At 27.8% G+C, this 22580-nt stretch overlaps 1 protein-coding gene across 3 annotated transcripts in view; it reads right to left on the reverse strand.

Annotated features, from left to right (window-relative positions):
• The window catches only part of LOC142324503 (uncharacterized), a 985220-nt gene that overhangs the window by 48134 nt on the left and 914506 nt on the right, over positions 1–22580 (reverse strand). For all 3 annotated transcript variants that reach the window (XM_075365329.1, XM_075365331.1, XM_075365330.1), the window contains exons 8-9: positions 19846–19985; positions 18683–18874 (exon numbers count right to left, since the gene is read on the reverse strand). In XM_075365329.1, the coding sequence (XP_075221444.1) occupies positions 18683–18874; positions 19846–19985 (332 nt within the window). The remainder of the gene's footprint in view (positions 1–18682; positions 18875–19845; positions 19986–22580) is intronic.

Below are 22580 nucleotides of genomic sequence, written 5' to 3' on the forward strand. Positions count from 1 at the left end.
AATTATATTCGTTATTATTTAGCTAGTTCTTTTTTAATTATTATTATTATTACTATTTGTTATTTGAATTTTCAGTTAAGGATTTATTTTTTGTCTCTAAAAGAAAACAATCAAAAAAGGAATACATAGCTTTTATTACGTAAATGATACATACGTAGGTAAATAAATTGCTGTAATTATTTATCAGGTTTTAAAACTAAACTGATAGGGTTTTAAAATACTACGTACTGTAGACTACATTCCACGGCAACCTCGTTTCCGTTTCATTACAACTGTCACTACCATTCTATTAGTAACAATACAATACTACAGATGAGAAATTCTTTAGATTTATTTACCGGAGCGAGCAAAGAACTACACAAAATAGTTATCAACGTATTTAGATATAAAAATATATGTGTAAATAATTTATAATACAGGATACAAATTTTTAAATTATGTATTTAGCGAATTGCGTCTTAGTAAAAAAAATATAATTTTGTTAAAATTAATTTTCAATCAGTTATAGCTTTTACTTATTTATAATCTCCCTTGAGTACTTCTAAAAAGATCTGTTTATTCAGATCGGATAATTTATTACAGTAAATAAACTAAAAACAGGATTAAGAATTATAAAAATAGAAATTTGCTTTCTCCGGTACTGAAATAAAATGAATTATTCTGCTGCTATTCAATATTTTAGCAATAAAAAAATTGTTTTGGAACCATATTTAAAAATTAAATATATTTTTGAATTATTTAATTTAAATTTATTGTTTCCCTAATCCAGTCGTCGTGCTAAAATACAATATGAAATTGCATTATTACACCAGTTATTTGTTTATAACGTATATTTTTTCAAGTGTGAGGAATCTAAATTTATTATTATTGGTTTATAAATTGATATATCTTCCAAAATAATGTTTTTATTTTCTTTAAACTATAATTTCAGTACATTAAAAAAACAACCTTTCTAGGAACATTCACATCATATAAATACAATAAAAAATTGAATTATATTAATCATACTATGGAAAACAAACACATATACAGTATAGTCAAACCAATTCTAAAATTATGACAACTCAAGGTTGTAATACTGTAATACGATTCATTGGTTTCAAATAGAAAATAATTGCAACAATTGTCTTTATTATTATCACAGTAACGTAACGACTATTTTACTTTCCTGCCGATTAAAAGTTGGAAGGGAGAAAAAATTATTGTTACTAGTTAAAGAATGAATCTCCTTCTCGCGTTTTAGTTAGATTTCATAAGAAAGCTACCTATTGCAATGGGTACCATGTTCGACTTCGGGAAAATTTCGATATATCTTCGCGTTTCACATCCCCCAGAACCCAAAACCACCGTCAGTTCAAAGGTTTATATACGAGTACATATATTTCACTTTCTTGTGGACACGATAACTACCGTAATTTTCCGCCAATCACTTTACAATTTATACATAAAATATAACGACCCAAAATCTGGTCGAGTTCGTTATTGGGGAAAATCGGACAAGGCGGTGGAAATCGGAGGGCTTTTTCGAAAAAATAAAATATCTCTTTAACTTTCCTATTAAGTAAAATATCGAATTCGTTTAAAGTTCCTACAATTCTTTGGATAAGGGCCTAAAACTTATCTAAGTAAAGCTTTTTGATATCACCAACTACTGACCCAAGGAGTGGAAAAAATGGGGTTTCGAAAACAGAAAATGTCATACCTTCCGTAATAAGCACGGTATTGAATCGGTTTAAAGTGTTTGTTTGTCCTCTAAATATTACCTGAAACAACTTTTCATATGACCAAACCTTACGGCAAGGGATGATCAAAATTTTGCTGGAATTGTAAGAAGATGGGGCTTATAGTATATTAAACATGTGAAACTTCTTTTTACATGCAACCATTGTTGTATTGAGTAAATTTGAAGTTTTTCTTAACTTTAAGGTGGAAATCTTTTTTATCCCCTACTTAGCACCGGTGAAATCTTCCTCCGACTTCCGGCGTGCCGAAAGGGATTTTTTATACTTCTTATTGTTATTGAGGTCTTGAATAAAAAAATACTAAAATATTGATTACAAAATCCTCTCGTATGCAATACGATTTATATTAAGTTTTATTCTTTCGGAATTGTTTTAATCTACAATCGTGAAAATCGGTGAAACAGTTATCATAATAACAGTACCATTAATTTTCTACAAAAAACAGAATTGCGTAAAGAGTGATTAAGCACTTTTCATCACAGAAATATTGATGGAGGTTGGACAGTTTATTAACAAATAATGTCATCAGAAATATCACTGAGAAATTTATTTAAAAAAAAAAAAAGATTTAAAAAAAAACAAGATCTTAATTTATAAGGCTATCCTGCGCCCAATCTCGACGTACGGTGTAGAATTGTGGGGAACGGCTTGTACTAGTAATGTGGAAATTATACAACGATTTCAGAACAAAGTAGCGAGAGTAATTGCCGAAGCTGTTTCACGCGGAATGATGAGATTCAGGATTATCTGGAGCTCCCTTCGGTTCGTGAGATTGCAAACAGCGCAATGTCAAATACCTGCAGAGGCTTGAGAATCATGTTAACCCTTTGCAATTAATCTACTAGATAACAGCAGAGATGTCCGACGGTTGAAACGAACCCATGTACTCGACTTAGGGTCTGCGTAACAGTTTGGAATCTAACACCGTCGAGTTTAGTGGTGTCGTATCTAATTTCTTGTTACTTCTCTTTCTTTTTCGTTTTTATTTGTTATTAGTGTTTTTTTTTGTGGAATGTATGGTGCTGAAATTAATGGTTTTTGATTTATGGCTGAGCTTGAAATTTCATATTTGACTTTAAGTTTGCTTGCAACTATTTATTGTGTATTATTTATTTTGGGGGTTCCTTAAGGACCTTTATCACGTGCTTTTGTCAGGAAACTTACTTATGGCTCCACAGGAAAGCCGATTGTAATTATAATTGTTATTGCGTAAAAAATAAAGTGGAAAAAATTGAAATAAAGACGCTATTTTATACATTCAAACTAAAAAAAATAAAAGTTTTAAAACATTTTTTAGCATTTATAGTTTCAATATTTCCTCTTAAAACTTATTTTTATTTATTTTTTTTTATTGAGATGTAATTAATAGTGAAAATAGTTAACAGTTTTAATTACTAAAGTGTAGTTAATGTATTTTTATTTTATTCCAGCCACCAAAAAAAAATAATTTTTGCGTAATAATTTATTTAATAACTCATCAACAACCCACCGGGTTGGTCTAGTGGTGAATGCGTCTTCGCAAATCAGCTGATTTCGAAGTCAAGAGTTTCAACGTTCGAATTCTAGTAAAGGCAGTTATACGGATTTGAATAGTAGATCGTGGATACCGGTGTTCTTTGGTGATCGGGTTTTCAATTAACCACACATCTCAGAAATGGTCGACCTGAGATTGTACAAGACTACACTTCATTTACACTGATACATATCCTCATTCACCCTCTGAAGTAATACCTAACGGTGATTCTCGGAGACAAAACAGGAAAAAAATAACTCATCAACATCAACAATGGAGGAAAGTGGTATATTTGAAGTATTATGAACATACTAAGATATTGCAGTAGCTTTGTTGTCAGCTTTTTAAAAAAGGTTTTTTTTTAAAAAGCTTAACAACATTTTATGTTGTTAAACAGTAAAATATCTTATTATTAATATTTTTTTAAGCAAAAAGGTCAACTTAGGGCCACGTAAATATTACTTTTTCCTAGCTTCTTTTCTTTTCTTCGATGCGTTTCTCATTTTTTCGGTATGGCATCGTTTTTGTTCGTCTCTACATTTAATTTCTGTTCTTTTCTGCCGCAAAAATGTCTGTTTGTAGGTCTTCTTGATTTTGGTAGATCTTTCTCGTTAAATTTCATTCTGTGTCCTTCCTCGGTTTGTTATATTTGGACCGTAGATTGTCCTTAGTAAGCTTCTTTTTCGATCTTGAGAAATTTTTCGAGAAATTTTTCAGTTTAGTGTAATGTTTCAGTGACATATAAGATTCCTGTTCTTACTACAGCTGTATAATGTCTTACTTAAGCGATCTTGGAGAAATTCCTCTTATTATAGATCTCTTTGGTGGTAAATCTAATTCTCTTTTTTTAATATTCTATTTCAATTGACGATTTATCTATTCCTGCTCTCCTTATAGTCTCTCCTAGATATTAATGTGGTTGGTGACATTTATCTTTCCGTATTTTATTTATTTTAAAGTAATTTATTACGTTTGTCCGGAGTATCTTGTTATATACGAGTAGGTATTCTAAGCAATGCTCAAAAGAGATAAAGAAATAGCAGAGATACACATTTAGTGTAAAGATATGAAGACCTAAAAATCAACTTTCTCTGTATAAAACAAACAGGCAAAGGAAGGAATGAGGAAATACCAAGGAATGTTGAGAGAAAAGATTTCACTACTGACAGAGAGAAATTGTAAAAGAATCCGGGTTGGGAAATGCGTTATGAAATGGAGTATAATGATGAGAAATAATTTTGTAGGAGTTATGGAAAGGAAGAAAGAGACAGAAAAGGAAATTCAGGATAAGATGAAGAAAGAAGAGAAGATTAGAAGGAAAACTAAAGACATTAGTAATAGAAATCAACAGAGGAGAATAAAAAGAGCAACTGATTCAGTAATTATTTTAAAATTAAAATAATTTTTCTTTTAAAATTCTAATATCTCAGAAGACTTTACGATTTTTCTTTTTTTTTCTTAATATAAGAATTATTCTTCCTTAAAACTGAGAGGATATTTTTGCATAAAATAAAATGTTAAAATAATCTAATCTAAAATTTAAATCTTTATTGAGTTATTGTGCTTCCTGAATATTGTGTGGGTTGTGGTTTGACAAGGCCAGAGATAGAACGATAACAATATAGTTGGTGAATGATTGAAATATGTTTGATGTCAGATGCAAAGCTGGAATGTCCACACCAGCTTAATGCCATTCTGTTGAACAGAGAGAAATGTTATCGATTTAACTTTTGGCCTTTACATCTCATTTACATGTAAATTAATACATAACTCTCATTTATAAATTTTTTTTTTTTTTTTTAAGTACCCACAACATTAATTGATTAATTATTGTTTATCTATACATTATTAATTGTTTATTGTTAATACATTGTTTATTTAATTAGATATTTTGTGAAAATAATTAATTTTTAAAATCAAATCAACTGTACCTATTTTCTTTTTATTTAACATCTGAGTAGGCAATAAACAAGTATATACGGTACAGCTTACTTTTCTCTCAAGAACAACGCTATTTAATGAACATCTTGAAAATTCTGTTTTGCAAAAATACAAAAAAACTTTGTAAAAGCTTTTCGGTATTTTTTGCTGGTGTAGTTGTAAGTAAACTGCATTTAGGTCGGATTATTTTGTTATTTCAATTAAAAGGAATAAGAGGGTTGTTGTCTATTCTAAAATCAATTTATTTTTAGCAATATTGTTCTAAGTTTTATATATATATTTCAACCTACCGAGAACCTAATTTTAACTTGTAACATTTAATGTAGCATTATTATTCAAGGAACAATGTTCTATTTTTTAAATTTAAACATACAAACTCACAATAATTTTTCCATCACTGTTTCTCATATAGAAAAAATTTAGTCAGTCAAATACAAAATCATATATATTAAGATGTAAAATACATCTATTAAAGCAAAAGAATAGCGCCTAAAATACAGTCTACACTCTATAAACCTTACTAATTACCTTTCTCTCGTCTTAGGGGAAGTGATATCCGAACCAGCTATTACTTCCCATAAGAATCCTACTCTATAGAGTATTTTCGTTGAAGGATGTAAACACAGAGATTTTCGATTTAATATGTTTTTAATTTTAAGTACAGATAGATAAAATTAATTTTTCTTTACGATTATTTGAATGTTGACTATTTTATTTTTAGTACAGTACATTTTATTTTAGATTTTATTATTACTTTTTTTAAAGGGTCTTTCATTTTCTGCGAAAAAAGTAAAAGTGCAATAAAACAAAGAGTATACGTAACAGCAACCAGTTTTCTTTTATTTTTATTTTGAAGCTCATAACATTACATTTTATTCATTACAAAACCCTATCATTCATTGGCTTCCACGTCTTTGGTTGACGTAGCACAGTCTATCAACAAAGTTTTGCGTGAATTTCGAACAAATCAGGTTGAATTTCACTAACAACGCATCAAATATTTGCTAAACCTACAAATCGTAAGTGGTTTGTCCTACTGTAGACTTGTGACATAACGGAACTCAAGAAAAAAAGTCTGGAATCAAATTACATGATCTTACTGGACAATCGACATTACGATTTTGTGAAATTATCAAATCACTAAACTTTTGCAATAACTGAATTATTTTGCAGCTGTGTAGCATGTGGCACCATCCTGTTGAAACCGCATCTCATTCAAATCAAACTTTTTTCCAAATTTTCAAACAAAAAACACGAATAACAGCTCAATGGTGTTCTCCATTTAGAGTAACAGTAAAAAAAAATGTCCCAATGATGCTATCAGTCCATAATTCAAACCAAACAGTGATTTTTTTGGATGTAATGATCGCTGTTGTATCATTTGTGGACTGGAATCATTAAAAAAAACGGAATTTTACTTGTTTACAAAGCCATCAAGTCAAAAATGAGCCTCGTCTGAAAAGATTTTTTTTTTATGAAAAAAAATGAATCCACTTCGAGCTGCACCAGAGTCCAATCAGCAAACCGTCTATGCTAAAAATGGTCCATGACTAATTCTTAAGTTATTGAATCTTATATGGGTGTAGATTTTGGGTTGAGATCTTGGCGCAGAATTCGCCATTTTGTTGTTGAAAAAGTGTCCAGTCTTGTGAACGACGTGAAACCGATAAATTTTGACTTTCACGAACACTTGCACTTAGCATCAGTATTCTCTTAGATCCATGCATTTCTTTTATGAATTAGTGTAATTCTCTTCGAATTTTTTATCCAAACAATAAACTGTGTTTTATTTATCCAATTATGCAACTATATGTATCTCGAAATGCACGATCTGTAGCTGTAACGGATTTTATATTTCAATAATAAATTTATATGATTTATAAACTTGTTCAGGGGTGTAGCGTTCCATTATAATAATATGATAATATTATAAAAAATGAAGCTTGAAAAATTAAAAAAAATCATCACCTCCACGATCTGTCACAATTTGCGCTCAATTTAATAAACCATAATCATATATTTAAAGTTTATTTTTTGCATTTATAATAATCTTTGCTAATTACTCTATATTAGGTAGTAAGTTTAAGTATCTCGTTACTATGTTTTATTTCACGCAAACGATTCATAAGCGTTGTTTTCTTTGCTAGTTATCGATTTAACATCTGAAAAATGGCTATCAGTAATTGTTTAGTATAGCTAATTTCTTTACATTTCGAAAATTTTAACTTCATAAAAAATTGATTTTAAACTAAAAATCCAGTACCTAATTTTGAACCAATTTGTGTAAATTAATATTCTACAATAAATCAATTCCAAGGTCGAATGCCGACTGAGTTGAATAATTTCTGTTCGCAGTAGTTAAATCTTATAAATTTACGACATAATTTTAAGATAAAGGGGTAAAATAATTGTGATGAAAGTTTTCAGACGGTTAAAACTTTTCTCCGCAGTTTGTTTATAGCAAATACAGCAATATTTTAAACAAATTTGTTTTACTAACACCCATTGAGTAAAAATACTAGAAACAATAACAAACAAATAAGCAAAATTAATCAAGAATGCCGTATGGTGAGGTACGAAAGGTTTTAATAGTTACTTTGCTGAAGCACGTATTAGGATAGGATTTGGGGTAAAGGGCATTCTGAGTAACGTAACAACACGTAATACTGCCCTCCGGTCACTTCCTAACAACTTCGTTATTGCAAACAAAATTGTTACTTTAAAATAAAAATGTAATTAGCAGCTGTTGTATGTGAATTTATAAGTTTTAAAGAACTCATAAAACTTCTAACGGATTTGTAAAATCTATGTTATTCCATACTAATGATACATTAATGAATGAAACTTTGAGGTTATATTGTCTAAGAGTAAAGAAAATAATTATTTTTTCAGGCTTTCAATTTTGAATAATTATTTTTTCTTTCAGAGTCGTTAATTCGTTAAACTTTGTTTTGTTTTTTTTAAATTAAAATGGTTTTAGTAAATCAAATAACTTAATATTTCATTCAGATCGTTTCATAATAATTCATTATGTATTCGTAGACCCTGTCAATAACGGGAAGGTGGGCTACTTTATTCTGATTACACATCTACACGAAAGGATCAAAACAAAACTTCAGCAAACCTTAATCAGTGATGCATTCTAAGATAAATAGTTAATAAAAAAAGAAGGGAATTGATTAAAATCTACATTATTATCTAAAACTAGGTGTAGGAATGTGGCAACTCCATCGCCCAGTGTGTCAACACTGCAATCAGCATATTGAGCGACTCCCGGGATAATGAGTCTCCCCCTCTGACAAGTGCTAATTGCCTCTAGTAGGGTAGGTGGATAAGGTCAGGGCATTTTATTGTCCTTGGGATAAGAACATCTCTAAAGTCAGATGAACTTCTGGATGGTCAATGGCTTGAGATTACGGAAATGAGATAACACTACTTTAAAGATCCTTCGGGATTTCCTAGAAGAAACATGGCTTCATGAAAAATTATCCAGAAGTAAAATATCCCCTCAATCAGATCTCCGGTAGGGGAATTCATTGAAGCATGGTAATAATGAACAGAGTAAAAAGATAATGGAAACATCGAGAAAGGAAGCAAGAGAATACAAATTGGAACTTGGAATATTTGTACTCTTTTGCAGTTTTTGAAAACATTTGAAAGAAATTGTTTGAAAGCGTTAATTGAATTGTATTTGTGTATATATATTGTTTGCAACTAATGAAGATGCATTAAACTCAGGTTTGTCTAATTAGTATTAAAAAATTATCTACAACGTAACATTGCTTTCGTAAAAAAAAAAAATTAAATCATAATTTCAGCATAATACGAGGTGTGGCCATTTAATAACAAGACTGATGGTGAAAAATATTTTATTTTAAATTTACACATACTTAGTTATTATCCCCTTCAATATATACCCTTCATCTTTCCCTACAATGCTCCACGCGAATTTTCTATTGTTCGAAACAGTGCTGGAAATCTTCTTCTGTGAGCTCTTTCATGACGCGGACCGCTTTTTCTTTCACAGCTTCAACGGTCTGAAATATTGTTCCTTTTAATGCAGATTTGACTTTGGGAAACAGATAAAAGTCACATGGTGCCAGGTCAGGCGAATAAAGCGGATGGTCTATCACATGTTATACTTGGCTAGAAACGTCAAAAATTAACAGGCAATACAGTGTGAGCCGGTGCATTGTCCTAATGAAGAACCCATGACTTGTTCTTCCACAATTCGGGTCGTTTTTTTTTTTATTTTTTCACGGAGTTGAGCAAGAATCTTTAGTAAAGATAAGAATAGTTAACCGACGGTCAGATCGGATCAGATTACCAATTTTTTCAATATTTTTAACCGTATTTGACGTGGAATGGCGACCCGGGTAAAACATCATCTTCAACGTCTTTTCGACCATCTTGGAAAAGTTTAAAATACTAAAAAACCCGCGCACGTGATAAACATTCATTGCCATATACTTTTTTTTAATAAAAAATAAGTTTCAGTAGCGGTTTTTTCAAGTTTCATACGAAATTTCACAATTCTACGCTCTAATACAACACTTATCATTTTTTTAACTAAAAAATAAAAACAGATGTAATCCAAACGAAGGCCACGGTCAGACTAATATGTTTACAGAAACTGGAGTGGCAACAATCGGAAAAGAAGGCTTCACGCTACACAGCTGTCGGTCGTACGAATTTGGCGCATGCGCAGTTCTTCTGTAGCAGCATTAGTCTCGTTATTTAATAGCCACACCTCATATTACTCTTCTTCGTAGCGAGGTATCGTGTAGTGAAAATAGTTCTAACATCTTGATATCGATAAAAGAGAGTAAAATTTTTACAAACTTAATTATAAACTAAAGCTTCTTTTACTCCGTACCTTAATACACTTAAAAATAATATCACAAATACCATACTAAAATGTTAGGCCTAAAATAAATATTACTGGGACTTCTCAATATTTTTTTACATGAATATGGAATTAAGAAATTCCACCATTCAGTTATTGTATTTACATAAAATGTTAATTCAAATAGTTATTAAAAAAAAAATTAAAAACTAATACAATAATGATTAACTACATAAATGTGCGGAATAAACAAAAGTTTCTTTTGGAACAAGATCAAAATATGCTGTTTCATTTTCAAGGGCCTTAATCAAACGGTAAGGAAGCCTGTCATCATTATTAAGTATTTACTATATCTGTGTATACGGTGTGTTGCACGAAGAGGTATACGTTTCTGCTTTAGTGTTACTTGCCCATTCCCCCACCGATTCTATTGAAAGTGGAGACCTTTTAACGAAGGTTTTAAAACTTTTCTTTCAAAATTTAAACCTTCTATAGTTTATAAAAACGAAATGGCAGCTTTCAAATAAAAACATCCATTTCAGATAAACCACATTTTTTATTCATTACAAAATAGCTGGTAAAAATGATTAAAAACAGATGATGATTAGAACTAGAATAATTAAAAACAGTTAATAATTAGTCGTTGTTATGATTAATTATAAATTTGTTTTATTCAATTTGAACAGCTGTTTAACAATAGGTCATCTGTTTTTTAATAATTTTACCAGCTATTTTTTATAAGCTTTTATTTAACTTGGTTTATTTATAATCAAATCTTGCAACTGCTATATCTTTTATCTATCGTATGAAAATCAATGAAATTTGATACACGTATGTAACTTCGATGACAATAAAGCACTACGGTGTCGGAATTTGATATGACCCACCCCCCGACCATACACGCTACCCCTACGCTAAATTCATGCATTTAATTGAAAATTTTCATTTCTCATGAACTATCGTATGAAAATGATTGAAATTTGGTACACGTACGTAACTTCGATGTGTAAAAATAAATATTTTTACTTTTTAGTCTTAATAAACAAACAAACTTGAACAAACAATAATATTCAGATATAAATATTATTAAGAATATTTTTTTTGCAAGTAAAAAATAAAAAACAAATACAAAAAAAATTACAAAAATATATTTGATTACACAAAAAATTATTTTTTAAAAAAGCTTTTATTTAACTAATATTAATATTAACATTAATAAAAAAAAGGAAACAAATTTGAAAAACTCTCTAAAAAGTAAAAAATAAGAATTAAATCAAATTGAGAATTTTAAACAAAAAAATATAATATATTAGCAAATATAAAAATGCACTGAAAAGTAAAAAATAAATTATATAAATATCTAATAAATAACCAATAAATATAATAATTATTAAATTTTAAAATTAAAAGTATTAAGAAAATATTTAGTTAAATAAAAGCGTGGCGCAGTTTTTATAACAATCGATTCGAATAAGAATTTATAGACATTTGCTGTATTTTAAAATATATTTTTTGTTTAATGAGGTTGTTTAGTATATGTACTACATTATTTATCTGTAATAAAATAACTCAAGTTTTAATTCTTTGATGGTTCAAATTTGCACCGAGATGACCTTTAAGGGTTAATAAGATTAAAAATAAAAATTACATTTAAAAATCTTGCACAAAGTTATTACACTTTGATGGTAATATGAAAAAATTATTAATTATTATCATTATTATAATTGTAATCGTAATTATGAATTCATTAAATAAAAATTCATAATTAATTAAAATGAAACTTTTAGCGGAAAGAGTGCGTTCAATTTGGCTTAGATTACAAGCAGAATTTGAAGATGAACTTCAACTATGTGAGAACACGTACAAAGAAAGCGAGTGGGTGCATTTTCCCAGATTGTTACTTGTAGCTAGTCAGTCTAAACTGGAGAGGTTCCAGCAGACTTTTCCGCCTCCTCGCGTCATTATTGAAAATGAAAATGAAGATTAATAGTTGTAAAAATAAATGTTGTGTTGTTTAAAATAAATTATAAAAACCACGCCACGCTTTTATTTAACTAAATATTTTCATTACTTTTAATTTTAAAATTTAATAATTATTACAATTATTTATTTTTTATTTATTGGTTATTTATTAGATATTTATATAATTTATTTTTTACTTCTCAGTGCATTTTATATTTGTTAATATATTATATTTTTTTGTTTAAAATTCTCAATTTGATTTAATTCTTATTTTTTACTTTTTATGGTTTTTCTAATTTGTTTCCTTTTTTTATTAATGTGAATATTAATATTAGTTAAATAAAAGCTTTTTAAAAAATAATTTTTTATATGTAATCAAATATATTTTTTTTATTTTTTTTGTTTTTTGTATTTTTTTTTTAATGAGTAAAATATGTGATTTATTTATGTGATCTTTTTATTTCGATGTCGCCAATTTTTTTTTATAAATTTTAGATGGTAAAATTTTCATAAAACATTTTTTGAACCTTTGTTAAAAGGTCTGTAAAGTTTCAATAGGTCAGTGGGGAATAAGGGAATGATACTAAATCAAAAGTATATATATATATATCTCTTTGTAGGACACACTTTATATTTGTCTTAAGAATTAGTAGAGAAAGTTCAAAACGAACTTCTAGAATACTAATATAGGTTATCAAATCTTTGTTCCCGGTAAATGTGTAATACGTAGAGTGTTATTTTAGTACATTAAATTTTTTAACATTTCTACATTTATGTTTTTATGAGTTGTCTACGCTAAATAAAATTAATTCTATCTACAAAAATATATATAAAACTGTATCAAAGCAGATAACATAACTATTTTTGCTTATGCATCATAATATATCAGTTTAGGAAAACACTATTATTTTTCTCCCGTTACTATTTTTAATAAAACTATCTACGATTGAAAGATCTTTCGACACATATACTTAATATTAAAATATACAGTTTTTATTACAGAACAATTATTCTTCTTATTTACTACCATTTTAAATTACCTAAACTATTTGTTTAAAATATACCTTTAAAAAGCGTAATAAAAATTTAATTAGTGTTAAGTATACATACTAGCGGTCAAAGCAAGCTTCACTTGCTCTTCCCTTTTAGCCAGACGGCGGACACCTTTAGAACACCTTTTTTCCAGCAAACAGGGAAATAACCAGCAAAGAGCACCCAATTAAAAATTCTATTCAGAGAACCAACACAAATTCCGACAGATCGGACAAGGAGCTCCACCGTAATTTCATCGAAACCCGGGGCTTTATTCCTACCAGAACTGCAAATTGCCTGCCGTACCATCACTTCGTAGTTTCCACAGATAAAATATCAAAGCGAAAAACACAGATGTTTTATCAGTGCTTTGACTCCCGCAGTGTTCGTTATTCTCATGATTGTAAGAATAATATGATAAATAATAATTAAAGCCTGAAAAGTTCTCTTTTCCTCCATCGTTTCTCCGTTCTTGATGTAGAAGCTCTCTCTGATATGCTCCTCTGTAGACGAACATATCCCTCTTAGTTGCTCTTTCCGTTATCCTACAATACCTTATACCTCGGAAAGAGGTCAAGGTAGAGAGCTGAAAATCGGATGTTATAAAACGCGCAGTCTATTATTTTTTCATCGAAAAACGAAATCAAAAATAGTATTAGGTCGTCGTCCAAGAGGAATAATTCACAACATCATCCCCAAGGGTGCTAGGGCCTAGATTTATGGCTTTAAATCTTCCCTGGAATAACCCGAACGTATCTGAAAATATGAAAGCAATCGGTCGGTTAGTTCACGCGGGATTAGCATTTATATATAAGATATATTTTACCGAAAAAGTATAAATAATTATAATCTCAAAAAAAGTACGTGCTTGTTTTTTATTTAATTATAAAACAATCCATTTTTCGTAACAAAAATTTAAAATAATTTTTGTTATTAGTTATTTTCAAAACAAAAAAAATTTTTTAACAGTTTTAAAATTAATTACTACTATCAACTGCTGATTTCTTTTTCAAAGGTAAAATGAATATTGTTTTATAATTAAACTGATATTAGTATATGAAGGTTTTTATACTGTATTTTTTTTTTGCTATCTGCTCTGAACAATATCACATACTCGTACGCACACATATTATACATGTACTGGCATTTAATTAAAAGGAAAGAAATCATTTTTAATACCAATGTAATGTAATGAATGCAGTTCTGTTACATAAAAAATAATTATTACAGTTTTATTGGATTTTGTAATTTGCAATAAGCTATATTGTTTTGTTTATGTGATATGTGTATGTGTGTGTGTTTTTTCTAATTTCTATATCGTATGTTTATAATGTACTTGATAATATTGTAAATAGGTGTTAAGGTGTTTCTGTATTGCAGAAATAAATGAAATTAATTTAATATAACACATAATTATATTTACTTTTACAAATGTATTTATATATTTGTAACATTTGCATAAGTTTAAGGTAATTAAAAAATAAAGTTATTTCTAATAGCAAAAACAGAAGAAGCAAAACTTTGGTAGAACTTCATGATAAAGTTCATTTTTAATTATTACAAAGAAGATAAAAGGGTTAAAGGAACAAAAAGGATAACTTATGAACTATAAAAAAGGAAAAGTATATAACCACAACATCAAAAACCGTTTGAAAACTTAAAGGAAATTTGAAAAAGAGGAAATTAAGCTGAAGAAAATTTGTTATAAAGTTTTTATTTTCTTATGAATAAATTAATTTTTGTTAGGATATTTACTAGTGAAACTTGGAATAAACCTTCCAGTTTTTTAATTTTTTTTCTTATTAATTTCTTCTTAAACCACCTAACAACTTATATGCCTTTTAGTATTTATTCATATCAAGATGTTGCATTTTTTTATATGCTGTCAATCATTTGCTTAATGCACATTTATTTATATTTTTCTTTACTGATTTTACTACCTTTTGTAATGGTAAGGATCTTTTTGAGCCTTGATAAAAATTTAAATAATAAATTCTTTTTCAGTATTTAAAAAAAAATAAAAGGCAAGTGTTATAATCTAAATATATAGAAATATGTTTTCAAAAGATCTTTTAGAAACTATAATGTAGCTCCTTCACTAGTAATATTGTAATTAATCAACATCCATCTTGAAGTGAGTTGGAAACTCCTTTATTGATTTTTATTTAAGTTTAGTTGTTGATGACTATTTCATATACTATTTTAATAAATTTAAAATGCTTATAAACTTCATTTTTTTTGAGCAGGCTTATTCATGCTTTTTTATATAGGTATATAAAACTTTTATCTATGTACAACAATATGTTTAATCAATTTATATGATGTGATTTGCACCTTTAAATCCGACAAATACAACATAATTTACCAACAAACATTGTACCTAATATGCCTTTATAAAATTTATACATAATTGTTTCTTAAACGCTTCATGATCATCATTGTTAACCAAGGAGATAATAATATGACTACTAGCAACCACATGAAAGAAGTTGCTATATCTATTACACCATTTTTTTGTTTCATTAAAATTTTTATAAAATCTATTTTCTTTCCATCCCATTCTCAAATCTATTTCTATGAAATGTTTCTTTCGTGCATATTTCTGTGATTAAATAAGGTTTTTATATTGATAAAAAAGACAATGAATCTTTTGGTAAGTCACATTGCATAATATAATATGGATGCCATTGGAGTGATCAATTCAGATAATAATAATTCATGAAAAGTCAAAATAATGATCACAATAATTCCTCTTAAAGGGACTAATATTTATGTAAGAAGTTACAGAAATATTTTTGAATAATTTACAAGATAAATATTTGTGAAATTTTATTTCACTAGTCTTGCTAGTTACTACGATATTAATATTCAAAATCAAAATTTTTTGAAAAGTAATTTAAAAATTTCTTATTAGATTATCAAATGACATTTATTAAATTCTCAGTTTAAATCTTTACATAACTTTATAAAACTGGTGTAAATTAATTATATATAATTATTCACTGAAGTTTTATTTTTTACTATTTCTAGTCTTATAAGAATTGTCTAGACTGATACATGAAAAGAAACATTTTGAAATGCGGCTATGGAGGAAAATGTTAGGTATCAACTGGCAAGAGAGAGAGCAATGATCAGCTCTTGAAAAATATAAATGAAAGTAGGAGTATAATTAAGATAATATAAAAAAGAAAAGCAAATTGGATAAGCCACATCCTAAGACGTGACTGTTTGAAAAAGAATAACTGAAGGAAAGATTGCAGGTGTGAGGAGGAAGGAGGATAGGAATGCTGGATGAGTTGAAAGGAAGACAACAGGACATTGTAATTTAGGACAACAGGATATTATAATTTAAAAGAAAAATCTCAGGACAGATCATCATGGAGAATGATATTTCCTGATACCTGTCAATAGATAGTTCCACTAAAGATACATTTAATGTAATAGATACACTGATACGTTTCAATGGATTTCAAAAAGTTATCCTTTGCAACTTGGAGTTGTGTACAGAAGTATGTATTTATACTTCTACCATCATATATTTTCCAGTAAGCATGGTGCTATCAGAATTTATAATTTAAAACTAATAACTTTTCTGTGCTCTATACTTGGATTTACTATGCAAAATAAAATACAAAAATGGTTTTTATTAAATTTTAACCCATTTTTATAAATGTAACAATTTTTATTTTTTTTTTATATTTTTTAGATAAAAACTTTTTACCAAATTGAAAAATAGCAGGTTTGACCAATATGTATTTGTTAATTGTGATTATTAGTTTTTCGTATATTCAGTGTATATGATGGTTGGAAAAGAGATATGATACTGCGACTGATAAGGTTATAATTCAAATTATTGAGTTTAAGTGTCTTATAATTACTTTGATAGTAGATGGTGATAAAGTAAAGGAATTCTGAATAGAGCTAGAATGGTTAGAAGTGATAGTCTTCTAAGAATACATACATGCTTTGGAGAAAGGAAGAAATTGGCATATAAGTTTATTTAAGTTATATAAATTTATACATATTGTAAGTACTACATTTCATCTCTATTATAAAATTTAAAAGTGAAAATTTACTAAACTGCATTTTCTTATAATATTATAATCAATACTTATAAAGAAATTTCTTAATATAGCAAATTTTCATTTAATTTGTTATGTTGTGGCTTTCTTGACTAAGCTAATGAAACACAATGTTACCAGTTCATACAAACAGAAGAATCATGTATGCTTGTAACGGAAGTTTAATTAACAGCATAGTAAATGTAATGTTTAATTTACGTATAGCTATAGTACACAATAGTTTCTATAATAGAGAACATCTGAACATATTTCTTTGTAGACTGATAAAATTAAAGATTTCTATTTGCATTTTCCAGAAAAAGAAATGCTAATATTTGCCAGAAAAATTCCAGAGAAACCATAAATAACCTTGATTAGGGTAGTACTTCTAAGTGTAAAACTAATTAAAAAATAACAGTGATGGTTAAAATCCATAAAAAATATAAATAAATACATCATTTATAAAATAATATTAATGATATAGTTTTGTGAAGATAAATAAATAATAAAATTGATAATATAGAAAAAATAAAAATATTGAAGCTGTTAATTGCTAAACATCTAAGTATAAATTTAATTCACGTTAAATAATTATGCAAAAGTTATAGTTTACTAAATTAAAAAAAAAAATTGATCAATAGATCAGTATTGTTTCTGCAAAATAAACTATTTTAATTTAATTTTGAATAATCTAACCACATTATTATGTTTTTTAAATTTTTAGCTAATCTGATTCTGTCTAGAACTTTCTAAACCCAGTTTGCAATAATTATGCCAGTGACATTAATATATTCTTTGAATATTTTAAATTAATACTAAATTTGATTTTCATAACATTTTTATTCATTTGCTTCAATTTTCATACAATAAATTAATAGTAACAGATAGAGTAGTTAATTAAAATATATGATATTTAGAGTTGACAAATCATAAAGCAGAACAAGTCTAATTGATTACCAATAGAAACATTTTAATGTATCAAAAGATAGTATTAGAACAAATATTTCAAATGCTATTTGTAGATGAAAAACTTCCCAATATCTTTTTCAAAGAGGCAAACCATTTTTATTATTATTAGTAGTAGTAGTTAAAAGGTAGGTTTTTTATATTGAAACTCACCTAAATTGTTTTGTTTGTTTGGGGGAAGTTTATGAAACTTTCAAGTACAGGATTTAAAAAGGTATTAAATAGTTATTTCAATAATATCACAATAATATAATTAAATAAAGTACTTAACCTAATCCACAAAAAAAGTTATGGATTAAAATAAATCCATAAAACTCTTTCTGGAGAAATATCCATAACTCTATTATGGAGGAATATGAGATCTCATATTGTTGCAGAGTATGTAATTTTTATAAGTTCTGTTATTTAGTTATTTTTATAAACTATGTATCTGCAGATAAATAATTATCCCTTATCAAGCATAATTCTCTGTACATTCTTTCCCCTCTTTCTTTTTAATATACACACATATATAAACTTTATTGTGTGTAGACGTTAAAAGCCATTTTATTTCTATTTAATTAATAACTGCTTTAAAAAGTTATTACATATCTTTTAATTCCCAAGTTGTTTAACTCACCAGTGTAGTTGTTTCTTGTTCCATTTGACGGTGAGCATGGTATCATTTTGCATTGTCTTGTTTCAGTTCTTTCAGCACCAGCTTCAAGGCACATTTCCAACCATCCTCCAGCATCAACACATCTAGAAGAGCGTGTTTGTTGTCCAGTACCACAGGTTACACTGCAAGATGTCCATTCTGACCATTCCACTTCTACACAAACAAAATTATCAAAATTGTATGATTTTAGAATACCATCAAAATATTAATGAAATTGAGGAGATAAATCTAATGTACAAAACATTTTTAAAAAAATTTATTGAATAAAAGAAAAGCATGAATTTGAATAAAGAGCAGTATTTTAATTCTTTTAATATTTAATTGCTTTTAGCTAAAAAAAAACACTCAAATTGCAAAGTTACTTTGTAAACTGAAAATCTTAGCTAATTTTAACTGAAAAAACTTTATGCAGAGAATTAAAATCAATGTAATAAATAAATAGAAAAATAATTTTACTGTTAGTTTTTTCTTATAAATTATCTCTTTTATTACAGTATTATTATATAATGATATAAAATATTTACAAAAAAGTAATCTGTATCCTTATATTTGGAAAGCCATAGTGTTGCTAAATTTAAAAATGATTTTTGAAGAAAAAAACAAAATCAGTAGCTCTAACAAACTGAATTTGAGTACTTAGAAAATTCATTTTATAGTGTGATGAATATAAGAGAATGCACCATCAACAAACTTAAAAATTAGTGAAAAAAATTGGAAAATAATCTATCAGTTCTGTTACTAAACACATACATTAAAAAAAGGATAAGTAAACAAAAATTAAAAAAATAGGATGAACTGAGAATAATAAAAACCACTTTAAAGATCAAAACGAACAAATTCATATTTAAAAAAATTTTATGATTATTCTTCATTTTCAGATTTATCAGCATGATCTAAATTCAACAAGAATTTTTTATTGCTCAAACACATTCTGTAATTCATTAATTAAAACTGGTCAGACTAATCTAAATTTGTGCTTAAACATGAAAAATGTGTTTCTATCAAAAAACAAATTTTATTTTTATTTAATAAGATCAGGTTATCATCATTATTTTCTTTTAATTTTTAAAATTCTATCTTTTGGTTAATAAGATTAATTAGAATGTGCTATTTTTCTAACTTACCATACTGATCAACTGAATCAGGATGACTTCCGCTACCTTCAGAATCTAAATCCTGCCAAGTTGATTCAGGTGGTGCTGGGGAAGAAGGTGCAAATATTGGTTTACCGACATCAGCAGTTGACAAATCTGTATCTGAAGATCTAGAATAAAAATAAATAATTTCATTTTAAGATAACTATTAAATATCACTACAAAAACTGGTAGGCCAGTTGTTAAGTCTTCGTTTAGTAGGGATCTCGCATCTTCACCTACAATTTCACATTTCATCCATACCATCTTCCTCATTAATAATACATGTAGAAGCATGTCCACAGTTCTAATAAAAACATAAATCCTTTACCAAAATTTAACCAAGTAAATGATGTTCAAACAAAGTAAGCCTGACACCATATTTTATGTTTACTTCAACAGTAAAGTTATTTAAAAATAAATTTTGTTACTGGGCTAGCCAAATTATGATATTTCATACATTTCATCTGGTTTTTTAAATGATCATGTAAGTCGTAAAATATAAAGGAAAAAGTAAGGACAAGTAAATTTCTGGGACCAGGTTAAAAAAGGTCAATTTTCTTTTGTTTGTAATCTTATAAAATTTGGAACTTAATATAATCAGTAAAATATGGATATGATGAAAAATGTATTTGTCTATATAATATTTATTACATTTATTTTCTTGGTTACTCTTGCTACTCTCTTGAGTTTTAATTGAGGCTTACATTTGAGAAATATTAATGCTAGATAAACTATATATTAAAATTTTTTAATTGTACACGGTACCATTATAATTATTATTTTAATTTTTTCCTACTATTAGGAAATAAATTCATATTTAAAAAAAATAAGAGTATTAATTATAACATTTTACACTGATAAACATAATTTTTGTTTCCTAACATGCGATACATGATTTTAATTTGTTTTTTGATGCTGAAAATGAATATGAACTCAGAATCTTTCTATCACCCATCTTTTTTGAAAAATTTTTAAGTTTTAATTAAAAGGATTTTTTTTATTTTTCAACATATAGTTAGCATTTTAAGCTCCTATATTGTATTTTGTTAGCTCATTTTTTATTGTTTAACTTTGTTAACATAATTTGTAAGCTATAAATAAACAATACTAGACAAGAATTAAATCATATCATAATCACATATTATGATATACGTACCTATGGTTTGGTGTGAACCAAAGGATCATGTAACCGATTGTTACTTTTGTTTAACAAGTATGTCTAGAATTTCTAAAAAATCTAAACGTACTGTAAAATATCCTTCATTGCAATCTGCAATCAAGCCTGTACCTCACAGTGAAATTATTCCAGTTCCTGAGCCACCTATAAATGTATGTTGAGCCACTTATAAATGTATGTACATTTCACCTGAAATGTATATTTTAATGTACGTATAAATGTATGTTCCTATAAATGTATGATGAAGAATCAAGCAGTACTGAAGAAGACAACAATGATTTTGATTTTGAATTATCTTCCAATAAGCCACATCTTATATCACAAAATGAATTAAATGACTTGGTTAGGGATTTAAATTTATCAAAAAATCAAATTGAACTGTTAGGATCAAGACTGCAGGGTTGGAATTTACTTTTAAAAAAATACAAAAATTTTGGGCTTTTGCAGCCGAGAAAAAAAACTTTCTCAGTACTTTATTGATGAAAATAATTTGGTTTATTGCACAAATATTGATGGGCTTATGTTGCACTTGGGACAAGTTCATAAACCTGAGGACTGGCATCTTTTCATTTCGTCCAAGTATAGTTTTAAAGTGGTTCTACAACACAACGATAACAAATATTCTTCGATACCAATCGCTTATGGTATTAATTTGAAAGAAACATACGATGTGATGAAAGACGTTTTTAAAAAAATAAATTATAAAAAACATAGCTGGAACATATGTGGTGATTTGAAAGTTATAGCTATTTTGTTATACTATATTATATTATACTATTTTGTTATAGCTTAGTCTGTACTAAGTACATGCGTTTTTTTTTGCGAATGGGACAGCCAAGCTAGGGATAAACATTATGTTACCAAAGAGTGGAAGAAACAAGACAACTTAACTCCAAATGGGAAAAATATTATTCATGAGCCCTTAGTTGAACTCAAAAAAATATTTTTACCCTCTCTCCTTATCAAGCTAGCAATAATGAAAAATTTTGTAAAAGCAATGAAGAAGAATGTTCTCAGATTTTTGTTCATAAGGGAGAAATTTCCAAATGTAAGTGAAGGAAAAATTAAAGAAGGAATATTTGTTAGTCCTCAAATAAGAGAGTTGGTCAAAGATAATGTATTTAACTCAATGTTAAATAATGTAAAAGTGCAGCTTGGACTTCATTTAAAGATGTTTGCAAAACCTTTCTCGGCAAACAAAAATTCGACAATCACCATGATATTGTTAATCAACTTCTTACTTCATAAAGAGCTATGGGATTTTATATGTCTTTGAAACACTCAAATCTCAATTTTTTCCCAGACAACCTCGGAGACATAAGTGACAAACATGGTGAACATTTCTACCAAGATATTTCAGTGATGGAAGGGTGCTATAAGGGAAGTGGAATACTAACATGCTAGCCGATTACTGTCGAACATTAATTCAGGATATGCCTGAGGCTATTTATAAAAGAAAAGCATCGGCGAAGTTATTCTAACTGAGTATGGCCATGCAAAATTATAAATTTTACAGATTTTAACTCTATTTTTCCTTAATTTTTTT

Source organism: Lycorma delicatula, chromosome 5 (assembly GCF_047948215.1).
Source record: "Lycorma delicatula isolate Av1 chromosome 5, ASM4794821v1, whole genome shotgun sequence".
NCBI classification, from domain to species: domain Eukaryota; kingdom Metazoa; phylum Arthropoda; class Insecta; order Hemiptera; family Fulgoridae; genus Lycorma; species Lycorma delicatula.